The 13,708-nt window shown below is 60.2% G+C and overlaps 3 protein-coding genes across 5 annotated transcripts in view; all 3 read left to right on the forward strand.

The window, feature by feature from the left end:
- UBXN6 (UBX domain protein 6) overlaps positions 1–13,551 on the forward strand; it is a 181,850-nt gene extending 168,299 nt beyond the window's left edge. The window contains exons 2-12 of one of the 3 annotated variants that reach the window (XM_050770529.1): positions 716–905; positions 4,736–4,899; positions 5,315–5,379; positions 6,340–6,468; positions 10,126–10,223; positions 10,928–11,003; positions 11,620–11,704; positions 11,821–12,040; positions 12,115–12,245; positions 12,330–12,478; positions 12,934–13,551. In XM_050770529.1, coding sequence (XP_050626486.1) covers positions 823–905; positions 4,736–4,899; positions 5,315–5,379; positions 6,340–6,468; positions 10,126–10,223; positions 10,928–11,003; positions 11,620–11,704; positions 11,821–12,040; positions 12,115–12,245; positions 12,330–12,478; positions 12,934–13,059 — 1,326 coding nt within the window. In that variant the 5' untranslated portion in view covers positions 716–822 and the 3' untranslated portion in view covers positions 13,060–13,551. Of the gene's footprint in view, positions 1–715; positions 906–1,577; positions 1,756–2,307; positions 2,378–4,735; positions 4,900–5,314; positions 5,380–6,339; positions 6,469–10,125; positions 10,224–10,927; positions 11,004–11,619; positions 11,705–11,820; positions 12,041–12,114; positions 12,246–12,329; positions 12,479–12,933 lie in introns of those variants that run through there. The other 2 variants (XM_050770531.1, XM_050770530.1) reach the window with 2 other exon arrangements.
- SH3GL1 (SH3 domain containing GRB2 like 1, endophilin A2) overlaps positions 1–13,708 on the forward strand; it is a 201,483-nt gene that overhangs the window by 99,619 nt on the left and 88,156 nt on the right. The gene's annotated exons all lie outside the window — the stretch shown is intronic.
- The window catches only part of SIRT6 (sirtuin 6), a 286,565-nt gene continuing 275,993 nt past the window's right edge, over positions 3,137–13,708 (forward strand). Inside the window, exon 1 of the mRNA XM_050771037.1 lies at positions 3,137–3,146. The gene's annotated coding sequence lies outside the window, so the exon portion shown is untranslated. The remainder of the gene's footprint in view (positions 3,147–13,708) is intronic.

The following is a 13,708-nucleotide window of genomic DNA, read 5'->3' on the forward strand; positions in this document are numbered from 1 at the left end:
GTGGGGGGCTTCAGGGACCAAAACAGGGCCAGAAGGTGGGGGCCTCCAATACCCCACATTAAATTGGGACTTTATCACGTAAGCTCTGGGGAGACAGGGAAGGTTGGATTTTTGTTTGTTTTGCTTGAGACAGGGTCTCTCTGTTGCCCAGGCTGGAATGCGGTGGCTTGATCACAGCTCACTGCAGTCTCGACCTCCTGGGTTCAAGTGGTCCTCCCGCCTCCGCCTGCCAAGTAGCTGAGAGGTGCGCGCCACCACCCTCGGCTATTGTTTTATTTTACTTTTTTTTTTTTTTTTTTTTTTTTTTTTTTTAAATAGAGACGAGGTTTTGCCATGTTGCCCAGACTGGTCTCCAACTTCTGGAATCAAGCAATCCTCCCGCTTGAGCCTCCGAAAGTGCTGTGATTGCAGGCGTGAGCCACCGTGCCCAGCTTAGGTTGAGCAGGGAAAGGGACAGGGCCCAGTGCTTTCTCTGCGAGGTTCAGTCGTCCTGTCACCGTCTGTCACCGTTTGGGGAGCGCCACGGAAGCTGCCAGGCAAGGCACTGACTCTAATCGAGAGGCGCACTCGTCGCCCTGGCAACGGAGTCCGGAAGAACCACAGAGATGCGGCTCCAGCGTACAGAGCGGCCGCCCTGGGCCAGCGAGGCACCGAGCGCTAGAGAGGCACTTCTAGCCTATTGTCACGTGGTCGGCCTCGGGAAGGCGGGACTTCCGGCGGCGCGGTATTTTTTTTCCGGTGGCTGGTCCCGGGCGGCCCCTCCCCGACTGGGCCCTGTGCCCCCCGCCCCCGCGGCCCCTCGCCGCCGGGCCAGCCGCCACCATGAAGAAATTCTTTCAGGAGTTCAAGGCCGACATCAAGTTCAAGAGCGCGGGACCCGGTCAGAAGCTCACAGAGTCCGTGGGGTGCGTGAGGAACGCAGGGGCGGCCGGGGAGAGGGGTCTGGGGCCTCGGGCGGCTCGGGAGATCGGAGAGGGCGAGGGGCTGGGGAGAGGCAGCCGAGAGTCAGGGGAGGGGGAGAGGCTCCGGGGGCGGGGCAAGCGGGGCCGAGGATGGGCGTCCGGGGGAGGGGAGAGAGATCTGGGGTCAGGGCAGGAGGGGGCGGGTGTGAGCCGGGGGCGGGGCAAGGGAGGCGGGGGGAGGGGAACATGCGCAGGGGGCGGGGCAAGGGGGCCGGGTGGGAGGGGAGGTCTCGGGGGCGGGGCCGCAGGAGGGTCCGAGGCAGTGGCGGGGGATTAGGGCGGCGGGGCTGCAGGAAGTTGGGGGTCAGTGGAGCGACCCTGGGGGAAAAAAGGGATGATCAGTTCTGAGACGGGTGATAAGGGAGAGGTCTGGGGACCCGGCTGGTCCTTAAGTGGCCGGGATGATTTGGGGGAATCTAGGTGACCATGGATGAGAGCTGAGCTTGGAGGAAGATGCACAACTGTGGGGTGGGGTGGTGGAGAGTTGTTCTGAGGCATCCATGGGAAGAGGGGTTCTGGACTTGGGATCTGGAGCACGTGGGAGGCTGATGGGAGACTAGGAAGAGTCTGGAAGGCCAAGGAGGCCGGGGTGGGTAGCGTCTTCAGTCACCTGGGAGGGGCTGAGGAAGGTGTGTGAGGAGACTGGAGGTGAGGGACTCTGACAGATGGACTGTGACACGGGAGGGGCCTGAGAGGAGAAGACCGGCGAGATTGACGCGTCTGAGCAGGTTGGGAGAAAGGCCTTCTCTGCGAGGCTTCTCTGCCAGGTCACTGTGCCAAGTGGATTATGGAGGTGAGAGGGGAGGGGAAAGGAGATAAGTGCCGGGCAGGCTTCCGGATCGTCTAGGGAGGACTTGGAGAGAAGGGCCTGAGCAGGGCTGAGCCAGCTGGGAGGGCAGGTGGAGGGCCGGGAAAGAAGTGGCGCTGGAGAGGGTGCGAGGCTGAGGGCTGCTGGGCTGAGAAAAGGGAAGCTGGAAGAGCTGGGGCTGCTGCAGGGAGCTGGCTGGCCAGGGGGTGGTGGAGACTGATGGAGAGTGACTGAGGAAGGAGGTCAGCCAGGCAGCCAGGGTAGGGGTCTGTAAGCAATAATGGAAGGGATTGTGAAGGGGTGGGGGCTGGGAGGGGGTAGGAGGAGAGGCAGGGAGGTGGCAGGAAGTGGGGGTCAGGGAATCACGGGTTGGTGGGGTGGTGATGGAGGTAGGGGCATAGCGAGGAATTCAGGGTTCCTAGGGGAGAGCAGGAGAGCAAAGGCTGAGTGAGAGAGGGAGGGGGGTCAGGGAGAGAAGTGGACAAATGGGGGGAGCCCTTCATTGATTCAACCAGTAGTGGGTGGGGTTAGGACTGGGCGTGACAGGAAGGATGCAGGGCATCAGGGTGATGGCTGGGTCAGCCCAGAGCCTGGCGGAGAGGGGAAGGTAAGAGGGGAGACTCGGGAAGGGAAGGGGTGCGGAGGTCCCCTCTGGAGCGAGACTGGATATCCAGGGTGTGTGGGGCGTGTGGGCACCAAGTCCTGTTTTAGGCTGCAGTGGTGGACAGGAGAAGGCCTCTGCTGTCCCAGGGCTCACCTTCTAGAGGGAGCTGATGGACAAATAAACCAACAGACCTCAGAGGAGGGCTCAGGCGGTGCCCAGGGCCTTGAAGGAGGGTGAGCAGACGCCATCAGGTGGTTTGGGAAGGCCTCTCCCAGGACACAGTGAGACTCAGCCGTGGGGAAATCAGCCCCCTCCTTCTCTCCCTGTGGCAGCTCTAGCCCTTTCCAGATCCCCTGTCCTCCTCCCTCCCCGCAGGAGAACACTGTGGGCAGAAGGCGCAGACGGTGCAGGGCCTTGCGGCGGGGAGCAGCTGGGGTATGGGAAGAACCGCGGGGAGCCCAGGGGAGCCAGGCCAGGGGAGGGCAGTGGGCCAGGCCGGGAAGGGCTCTCCGGCCGAGGGAGGCTTTAGGATTTCGTGGTGGGCGGGCGTCGTGCAGTGGAGTGATGCTGACGCTCCCTGGCTGAGGTTGCAGAAGGGTCCCTGTGGCTGCCCAGGGCGGGCAGGGTCCATGACCGGTTGGGGTGAGGTGCCCCGGGAAATGCCATTTTGTTGGAAAGACCTAGATATCGGATGGGGCTGGGATGGGTCTTCATGAGTCATCTCCTCTTCCACCCAAGATGCTGCGCTGTGGGAGGACTAGATAGGCAGGGGTGGGCACGAAGCTAAGCCTCGAGACGAGGAGGGAGGGCTGCCCGAGTATCTAAGCAGAGCCAGAGGAGTACAGGGCTTGAACTGAGAGCCTGGCCTCCAGGAAGTGTTAATAGACTTACGACATGGAAAGTGACACAGTCCCTGAATTCACGGGAGGGGCCTGAGAGGAGACAGGCGAGACAGACGCGTCCGAGCAGGTTGGCAGAAAGGGCTTCTCTGCCAGGCCACTGTGCCAAGTGGATTATGGAACCCTCCTTGGTGTAGGGCTCAGCAGGGCGGAACCGCGAGTCCATGAGCTCTTGGTACTTGCACAGCCCCGGGCCTGGCATGGAGTGGCCAGGGCGAGGCTGGTTCTGCTGTCCGCTGACCCCAGGGTCCTGCCACAAGGGTGGTGTGGCATGGGGCACATTGCCCGGACTTCCTGACCCTCTTGGGTTTGGGAACGGGATGGGGAGGCCTCCCTGGCAGCTTGTTAGGAGGAGTCAACCAACCAAGCCGACCGGCTCCCAGCAGGGGGCCCAGCACACAGTAGGTGCTCAGCAAACGAAGCTGTGACCTGAGGGTGGAGACTCTCACAGCAGGGAGTGGGGGAGGATGTGGCATCCCTTGAGTCTCCTCAATTCCTGAGGATGTGGGCTGGGTGCTGTGGCTCATGCCTGTAGTCCCAGCAGTTTGGGAGGCCCTGGTGGGAGGATCATTTGAGGCCAAGAGTTCGAGACCAGCCTGAGCTACACAGCGAGACCCTGTCTCGATAGAAAAATTAGCCATGCGTGGCCGGGCGCGGTGGCTCAAGCCTGTAATCCCAGCACTTTGGGAGGCCGAGACGGGCGGATCACAAGGTCAGGAGATCGAGACCAGCCTGGCTAAATACGGTGAAACCCCGTCTATACTAAAAAATACAAAAAACTAGCCGGGTGAGGTGGTGGGCGCCTGTAGTCCCAGCTACTCGGGAGGCTGAGGCAGGAGAATGGCGTAGACCCGGGAGGCGGAGCTTGCAGTGAGCTGAGATGCGGCCACTGCACTCCAGCCTGGGCGACAGAGCGAGACTCCGTCTCAAAAAAAAAAAAAAGAAAAATTAGCCATGCGTGATGATGCTTGCCTCCAAGTCCCAGCTACTCGGGAGGCTGAGGCGGGAGGATTCCTTGAGCCTGGGAACTCAGGGTTGCAGTGAGCCGTGATCGTGCCATTGTACTCCAGCATGGGTGACAGAGCAAGACCCTGTCTCAAAAAGAAAAAAAAAAAGGCCCTGAGGATATCAAGGTGCCTTCGCCTCGGGAGGGGTGCTGCCACCCCATTTTACAAACGAGGATGTTGAGGCCCAGTGGGGCAGGACTTGCCCTGTGGTGCAGAACTGAGCGGAACCAGCATCTCCTTCCTCCAGGGGCTCTTCCGCTTGCAGAAGAACCATCTGGTGGCTGCGGGTGGCCCCTGGGAAGCAGGCGTCCTGGCCCCCATAGGCAGGGACACGTCTGACTGGTGGTGCTGGTGGCAGGAGCTGGGGAGCAGCAGAAGCTCCCCTGTGTGACCGCACGTCAGGTTTGCCGGCCACCTCAGGAGGATACACTCGCTCTCCCTCGGTCCGTCCCCAGGGAAAAGGCCTCCAAACAGAAGTGCAGCCAGCCGGCCCCGAGGCCGCCCCGCCAGGGACCCACCAATGAGGCACAGATGGCGGCTGCTGCCGCCCTGGCCCGGCTGGAGCAGAAGCAGTCCCGGGCCTGGGGCCCCACGTCGCAGGACAGCATCCGAAACCAGGGTGAGATGTGGCCCGCCCCGGGCCCAGGTCGGGGCTGTTTGAGGTTCCCAGCCTTAGTGCCTGGCCCTGGACGCAGAAGTCCAGGGCCTGGAAGCAGCTGTGGGGGTGTGAGGGTCACCCTTGGGAGCGACTCACCAAGGGCAGGTGCTGGGGGAAGGGCAGCTTCCTGGGGAGCGGGTGGGAGCAGAGACTTGGAGCAGAAACAGGGACTGCGCAGGCAGTGGGGTGCTGGCTCAGGCTGAGGGGTGGGTGCAGAGCGAGTCCTGCAGGGGACCTCCAGCCTGACCTCCAGCAGCAGCAGGCTGGGGTGTTGTGCATGGCTCACGGGCCCACCCCAGGAATGAGGGGGCTCGGGCCAGGACAGAGGCGTGCTCACCACCCTGTCTCTGCTTCTCCTTCTTGGGCTGCCTTCCAGTGAGAAAGGAACTTCAAGCCGAAGCCACCGTCAGCGGGAGCCCCGAGGCCCCAGGGACCAACGTGGTAAGAACAGCCACTGGTGGCACTGTCCCACGCTGAGGGGTGGGGACAGCTTGACTTCATCATGGGGGAGATGTGGCCACTGCCCTTGGGGCTCCAGGGTGGTTAGGAAACCTTGCCCTGCAAGGTGGAGGCGGGTTGTGGTGGAACATGGTGTTGTCCGGACCTTCGGGGCTCGGCAGCTGAGGATGCTGGCTCAGGCCTGGAGAAGTGGGCCTCAGGTACATAAGCCCATCGCTCCTTCCCCTTAAGCCGTTAAGGTGGATGCAGTTACAGTTCTCACTTTTCAGAAAGAGAACCGGGGTTGAGAGAGGTCAAACCAGCTGTCCTCTCTCCTACACCCCCAGAACCAGCAAAGACAGGACTGGCTAGTCTGTGGCTTCAGAGCCTGTCCCCTACCACTGCCTGCTCCTGCCGCTTGGAGGTCAAGGGGCTCCGTGGAGACGGGTGGAATCAGGGAGGCCTTCCTGTAGGAGGTGGGCCTTGAGAGCTCTGCTGAAAGGAGTTCTAAGCAGCTTGATCCTCGAGGATTCAGTGAATTTTAGCACGCAGGGACCTTAGAGATGGCCTAGAAACGGAGGCCCAAAAGTCAGGCCTTGTCCAGGGCACTGTGCCCACGGAATCCCACACAGAGCTCCTTCCTCACCAGCTTGGGGACAGGACCAGCAGGAGCCCAGCTGCCGTCTGCTGAGTGCTTCCTGCGTGTCAGAAGCTGCTCCGTGCTTTCCTTTCCTTACCTTGTTTAGTTCTGAATAGGCCCCACAGGGACATTTGACATACCAGGGAACAGGCTGAGGGATCCAGTCACTTGGCCAGGGTGTCTCCCATGGCCACCAAGTGGAAGGGACAGCATGGGGGCTAGAGATGTCTGGTTCTGCGGGCCACACTCAGGACTGTGGTGCTCGGCGAGGCTCGGGGTGGCTTCTGTCCACAGTCCAGACTCGGACACTTTCACCGCCCCAGGTATCTGAGCCCAGAGAGGAAGGCTCTGCCCACCTGGCCGTGCCTGGTGTGTACTTCACCTGTCCGCTCACTGGGGCCACCCTGAGGAAGGACCAGCGGGACGCCCGCATCAAGGAAGCCATTCTTTCGGTGAGTGGCGCCCCGTGTGCTCCTGCCCCAACCTGTAGCTTCCTGTGCCTGCGCCACCCCCCATCGGAAGCCCAGGTGGTACAGGTCCCTCCCAGAGTCCCCAGAGCCCACTGCTAGTAGTGAAGTCCCTCTTCTGATACCCCGAATCCAGGCACACCATTGTGTATGCATCCGTATCTCCTCTCTCCCAGCTAGGTTTGTCTTTCTTTTTGAGCTGGAGTCTCACTCTGTCACCCAGGCTGGAGTGCAGTGGTGCATTCTCGGCTCACTACAACCTCTGCCTCCTGGATTCAAACGATTCTCGTGCCTCAGCCTCCCAAGTAGCTGGGATTACAGGTGCCTGCCACCACGCCCAGCTAATTTTTGTATTTTTAGTAGAGATGGGGTTTTACCATGTTGACCATGCTGGTCTCGAACTTTTGCCTCAAGTGACCCACCCGCCTCAGCCTCCCAAAGTGCTGGGATAACAGGTGTGAGCCACCGTGCCTGGCCTGGTTTTGTTTTTCATAAAAGGTTATGTATTATTTGCTTCAGTACAGAAAGAACTTCCTACAAAATTAGCCGGGTGTGGTGGCATATGCCTGCAATCCCAGCTACTCGGGAGGCTGAGGCAAAAGAATTGCTTGAATCTGGGAGGCGGAGGTTGTGGTGAGCTGAGATCGTGCCATTGCATTCCAGCCTGGGCAACAAGAGCAAAACTCGGTCTCAAAAAACAAAAAACAAACAAACAAAAGAACAAAAATAACTTCCACAGCATCTTTTTTCCCCTAATACAGCAAGTCCTCACTTAACACCATCAATAGGTTCTCAGAAACCTCGGCTTTAGCCTGGGCAACATGGCAAAACCCTGTCTCTACCAAAAACAAAAACAGAAACAAATTAGTTGGGCATGCTGCCGTGCACCTGTAGTCCTTGCTACTCAGAAGGCCAAGGTAGGAGGATTGCTTGAGCCTGGGAGGTGGAGGCTGCAGTGAGCCGTGATCAGGCCACTGCACACCAGCCTGGGTGATATGTGAGACCCTTTCTCAAAAAGTAATAACAGTGGCCAGGCGCGGTGGCTCATGCCTGTAATCCCAGCACTTTGGGAGGCCGAGGCAGGTGGATCACCTGAGGTCAGAAGTTCAAGACCAGCCTGGTCAACATAGTGAAACCCCGTATCTACTAAACATACAAAAATTAGCCAGGTATGGTGACAGGCACCTGTATCCCAGCTACTCGGGAGGCTGCGGCAGGATAATCACTTGAACCCCGGAGGCAGAGGTTGCCGTGAGCCGAGATCGTGCCATTGAGCTCCAGCCTGGGCACTGGGCGACAAGAGCAAAACTTCGTCTAAAAAAAAAAATAGTAACAGTTCCATGGAGACTCTCCAGACTCACACCTACTCCAGCAGTGTGTGCGAAAGCACCCGTGTCCCCATCCTCTCACCGTACTGTAAATCACCAAACTTTGATCTTTACCCCTATTGACAAGTGAAAATAACATCCCAGGATAGATTTAATTTGCACTTTCCTTATTTTAGGTTGGGTTGGCCATGTTTCATATGAAAATGCATCCTTTGTACATTATTAGATAGTTTGTCTTTTTCTTAGTGATTTGTAGGCACTGTTTATATATTAGGCAATTCAGGCTTTTGCCTATGATATGAGTTGCACATATTTCCCTCTAGTTGCTCATATGCTGGCTCTGCTTATGGTCGCTTTGCTGCGTAGGATTTTTTGATCTCTGTATAATTAAATGTGTCAGTCTTATTTCATGGCTTTTGGGTTTGGGGCTATTCTTAGAAATGCTTTACCCGCTTCCATGCTGAGAGAATTCTTTTGTGGCCTCTCCAGGGTTATTTTATTTTTTTGAGACAGAGTCTTGCTCTGTCACTAGGCTGGAGTACAGTGGTGCAATCTCGGCTCACCGCAACCTCCGCTTCCCGGGTTCAAGGGATTCTCCTGCCTCAGCCTCCCAAGTAGCTAGGACTACAGGTGCCCGCCACCACGCCCGGCTGACTTTTGTATTTTTAGTAGAGATGGGGTTTCACCATGTTGGCCAGAATGTTCTCGATCTCCTGACCTTGTGATCCACCCGCCTCGGCCTCCCAAAGTGCTAGGATTCCAGGCGTGAGCCACCGCGCCCGGCCTCCAGTGCTTTTCTTCTGGCTTCTCACTGACTGCTGGCTTGTTGTTTCTATGGTTGAAGCTTTGATCCAGCTGGAGCGTGTTATTATGTAACCCGGCAGGGTGGCGCTGATGTTATTTTTTTCTAGATCTTGGCTCAGTTCTCTTCTCAGCCCCACCTGTGGAGAGCACCTGTCTTTTGCTCACAGCTGTGAAATCCCACCTTTCTTACAAAGTACATTCCTGTATGGATATGGTCGCCTTCCTGGCCACTGTTGCTTCGTCCCTTGTCTGTGCACGTACCCAGCTCCTGACCTAAGCCTGGCAGCCAGTTGCCCAAAACGCCCGAGGGCCGCTTTTGGAGCTGACGCCCTTCCCTTGGCAGGTGTGCTGTCCCGGGCACTCTGATCCCCAGGAAGCTGTTGTCCTGGGGACGGCGGGGGTGTCTCGCAGCTCTGCCTCTCTCTGCAGCCGCGTGCTCTGCCCCACTCCCCACATCACCTCGGCAACTAAACCGGCAGACTGGGCTGGCTCCCAATTTTCTGTTGGCTTGAGCCCCGGCTCAGCGTGTGGGTCATGGGTCTGTGTGACGCAGGGGGCTGCTGAGGGACCCTGTTGTGCAGTTGAGGGTGGGGGATGGTGGGTGGAGCTCTGGGCTGCCTGGGCAGGTGGCCCGAATCCTGACACGTGGTCCTGGGCGGCCCTGCTGTTCACCCGCCCTCATCTGGGCAGCCCAGGGAGGTGCGGGTGGCAGCCGTGCTTCTCAGGCCATGGGTGGCTCTCTGGGTGTGGCCGTGTGCGGTAGCTGTGCCGAGCGTGAATGGATTTGTGCCTCAGTGTTGTCCGGGTCTTAGGGTACCTGTTCTCAGCCTCTCCGTGCTGGGACGCTGTACCTCACAGTCAGCAGGGCTGGCTCTGGGAAACCCCAGGAATTCCGGCTGTGACTTCTCCCCTCCCCTAGTAACATAGGCGGGACCTCGGGGTGGGGCAGGGGCTGGGGGTATCCGTCTTCCAGCCATTGAGTTTCAGACATTGAGGGTTGCAGACTCATTTGTGTCCTCTCTGCCACCTGCCATCCCTGTGACAAGGGGCCTCTGGGTCTCTTTCTTGACATGAGACCCGGGAGTCATTCCAGAACGTCCATCATGGGGCTGTGAGGTCAGGAGGGATGCGGTGTCCATGGTGGCGGGAGGTTCTGTAAGGGGCAGCGGCCTTGGTGGATCTCAGCACTGAGGTCGGGTTCTAAAGCCAGAGTGTGAGGCAAAGTTCTGTCACGTCACACCGGCCCCCAAGTCCCGTGGGTCTAGCCTTGAGAAGGCGGAAGGGCAGACTTGAGTTCTGCTCCGTCTTGGCTGTGTCGCCTCTGCCCTGGCATGTGGGCAGGGCCAGGGTCTTCGAGGGTCTCTCTTTTCCTTTCTGTGATGAGTGCACAGCTAAGGGCTGCTCCACGCCGCCGCTCTGCCTTCCTCTTCCTGTCCCTGTTACCTGGGCAGCGGAGGGCCGTGTGGCCGGGGTTCTCAGTGAGCAGCTTTCCCTGTTTCCCTCCTCCCAGCACTTCTCCACCGACCCAGTGGCTGCCTCCATCATGAAGATCCACACGTTCAACAAAGACCGGGACCGGGTGAAGCTGGGCGTGGACACCATTGCCAAGTGAGTGCGTGGCCCCTTTGCCCTGCCTGGCCCCTCCGGCTCGCCCCAGCACCCTTCCCACCGGGGCTGTCACCCTCTCTGGTCCCCTCATGACCTGCTGAGGTGGGCTAGGAAGGGAGCACAGGCCGGGAGTAGTGAGGCAGCTCCACCCAGAGGCCTCGGGCAAAGGACTGGGCCTCTTTGGGTCTGTTTACCCATGTGTGAAATGAAGGTGTTTATGGAATCAGGGGTTGCCCACCCTGGCTTCCTTGGGGACCACTCGGGGAGCGTGTGGAGGAGGCGGGGTCCCACCCCACTCCCCGAGTCTCAGGATTGGGGGCAGGCCTGGAAGTCCACGCTGCCCGCCAGCCCCGAGGGAGCCCCCCACAGGAGCCCCCTGCTGCCGCTGCAGCCCCCCGGCTCTGGCTCTCCACTCTTCCGGCCCTGTGGCTCCCCCACCGCTGTGGTTAACTGGTGCCCTTCTAGGACTGGTGGGACAGTGAGGGGTTCCATGGGGCTCCTGCCGGCACCAGGGGTGGGCTCCGTGGGGTGTGCGAGGTATGCCTTCCACCCGGAGATGGTCTCCTGCCCTGGGGTCACTGGGCCGCTTCTTCCCTCTGACTAGAGGCCAAGTGTGGCTGAGCCACTGACCTGGGGCAGGAGGCACAGAGGGGCCGGGCGGGCAGCCTCGGCTGTGCCCCACTCACCCTCTCCACCTACCCCAGGTACCTGGACAACATCCACCTGCACCCCGAGGAGGAGAAGTACCGGAAGATCAAGCTGCAGAACAAGGTGTTCCAGGTGGGCGTGCCTTGTGGCCCCTGGGCCCAGGCTGGGGGTGGGGGCAGCCGGCCTGCAGGAGCCGGTGGTGGCCCACACCAGGCAGTCCCTGGAGGAGCTAGCGAGAGTTGAGCCCCAAGCAGTGAAGCGTTTGGCCAGTAGAAGGTAGCAGGACAAGATAGGGAGCAAGATTTTAATGCACCAGTCACCCCAAATCAACAAATTCTGCCTCTCCTCACCCACATCCTTTTCCTCCTCTTCAGTTGGGCTTGTTTGGGAACATGTCGGCAGTGGGGAGGTTTCTCATGCAAACCAGATGTCTGGTTCTTCTGGGGGAAACGGCAGGGTCTGGCCGCCCTGGCCTGTGTTAGCCTCGCTTCAGGCCCCAGCAGTATCTGGCTCCTCAGCCTCACTCTTCGTGCCTGGTTGTGACTTTTTCCTCTGTGCGGAGCTGGTGGAGACTCCCACCTTAGAAAAGCAGGTTTGCACCTAGTACTGAGGCACCCCCAGGGCTGGGCCCCATACAGGGGTCAACAGCTGCTCCCAATAGCGAGAGCTGGGCCCCTGGACCGGGTGGGGCGTGGCCGGGCCATGGAGGAAGCCAGGGGTCCCCAGTGACTCCCATCTCCACCCCCAGGAGCGCATTAACTGCCTGGAAGGGACCCACGAGTTTTTTGAGGCCATTGGGTTCCAGAAGGTGTTGCTTCCCATCCAGGATCAGGGTAAGCGGACAGGGCTTGGCTGAGTGGGGAATGGGGACAAGGGGCCTCGGGGCAGGAGGGCCGGGCTTGGGGGTCTCTCTGCTGCACAGTGACACCCATATCCTGCCGCGCTGTAGAGGACCCCGAGGAGTTCTACGTGCTGAGCGAGACCACCTTGGCCCAGCCCCAGAGCCTGGAGAGGCACAAGGAACAGCTGCTGGCTGCGGAGCCCGTGCGCGCCAAGCTGGACCGGCAGCGCCGCGTCTTCCAGCCCTCGCCCCTGGCCTCGCAGTTCGAACTGCCCGGGGACTTCTTCAACCTCACGGCAGAGGAGATCAAGCGGGAGCAGAGGCTCAGGTGGGCCTGGTGTCCGTGGAGCGGAGTGGGGCGGGAGAACCCGGGCCAGCTCCTGACCTGGCCCTCATGTGCAGGTCCGACGCAGTGGAGCGGCTGAGCGTGCTGCGGACCAAGGCCATGCGGGAGAAGGAAGAGCAGCGGGGGCTGCGCAAGTACACCTACACGCTGCTGCGCGTGCGCCTCCCCGACGGCTGCCTCCTGCAGGGTGGGCACTTGCGACACTCAGGGAGGGTGGCTTGGGTTGGTGGGGGCCCTGGGCCCCACCTCCTCTGACCTCCCCACTCCCCAGGGACCTTCTACGCCCGGGAACGGCTGGGGGCAGTGTACGGGTTCGTTCGGGAGGCCCTGCAGAGCGACTGGCTGCCTTTTGAGCTGCTGGCCTCGGGAGGGCAGAAGCTGTCAGAGGACGAGAACCTGGCCTTGAATGAGTGCGGGCTGGTGAGTGTTGGCCCGCAGGGGACTGCTGACCCGGTGCCTCTGCAGGTTCTCCGGGGACCGGCACAGCCCCTCAGGAGGGAGCCTCCTTGTTTCAGAACAGGGGGCCCGGACAGGTCCCTGGGTTTGAATCCCACTTTCCCACTTACTGGCAACAGGGCCTTGAGCGAGTTCAGAACTACTCCACACCTCAGTTTCCCCTGTCAAATGCGAGCAGTGACTCATGTTAGCTAGTGCAGTAAGTTTAGGCTTAGGTTCTGGGAGTCCCGGAGGGAGAGGGCAGGAGGCCGGGGTGTGAGCCACAGCCTCCACCAGCTGAGATGGCTTCCAGGCCAGGGTATCCCCGAGCCCAGCTTGCCCGCTGAGTTTCCCGCAGCGGGAAGGGCCGACTGTGCTCGGCTCTGTCCTTCCACTGCACGGCCACGTGGAGACAGAATGACAGCCTGCCCCCACCGCAGGTGCCCTCTGCCCTCCTGACCTTCTCGTGGGACATGGCTGTGCTGGAGGACATCAAGGCTGCGGGGGTCGAGCCGGACGCCATCCTGAAACCTGAGCTCCTGTCAGCCATCGAGAAGCTCTCTTGAAATAAAAGCAGGGTTGGTCTCAGCCCTGTGGGTCTGTCTCATGCTCTCCCTGTTCCTCCCCCCACCACCCCAGGGCCTCCAAGCCACCTCTGGAAATACTTGGCTCTGCCCCATGGGCACGGGAGGCGCGCCAGCTAGCTGTGGAGCTGTGGAACTGGGCCCCGTGGCAGAGCCCCCATCTCCTGGGGGCTGTGGAGATGCGCCCAAGCCCCCGAGGGAGAGGCCTGGGGATGCCATCAAATCTAAGTCCTCCCTAGCTGCTGGTAACTGTGTCATGAAGCTGCCAGGCAGACACACGTGGCATCTCCCTGGGCAGGAGAGCAGGCCTGCAGCACGGGTCCCGTTCCCGTGTGCTGTGGGTGGCAGCGGCTGCGCCTGGCACTAGGGCTGCTCTGTGGATGTGGGTGACGACGGCAGGAGGGGACGCTGGCCTTCCCGCACACAGACCTGCAGTTAGTAAATCATAAGCCCAAATAAACAGGGTGTTTGAATCTAGTTTTTTGGTGCTCCATTGAAACCATGGGACACAGGGCAGGCTCACCTGCTATAGAGCAGGCGGCACGGGGGCTGGGCATGGCTCCCTGTCAAGGCGGCACCAGGCGGATACCTGCTCTCGGGCCAATGCCTGGCCACAAGTGCCCGATGAGCC

This window comes from Macaca thibetana, chromosome 19 (genome assembly GCF_024542745.1).
Source record: "Macaca thibetana thibetana isolate TM-01 chromosome 19, ASM2454274v1, whole genome shotgun sequence".
NCBI classification, from domain to species: Eukaryota; Metazoa; Chordata; class Mammalia; order Primates; family Cercopithecidae; genus Macaca; species Macaca thibetana.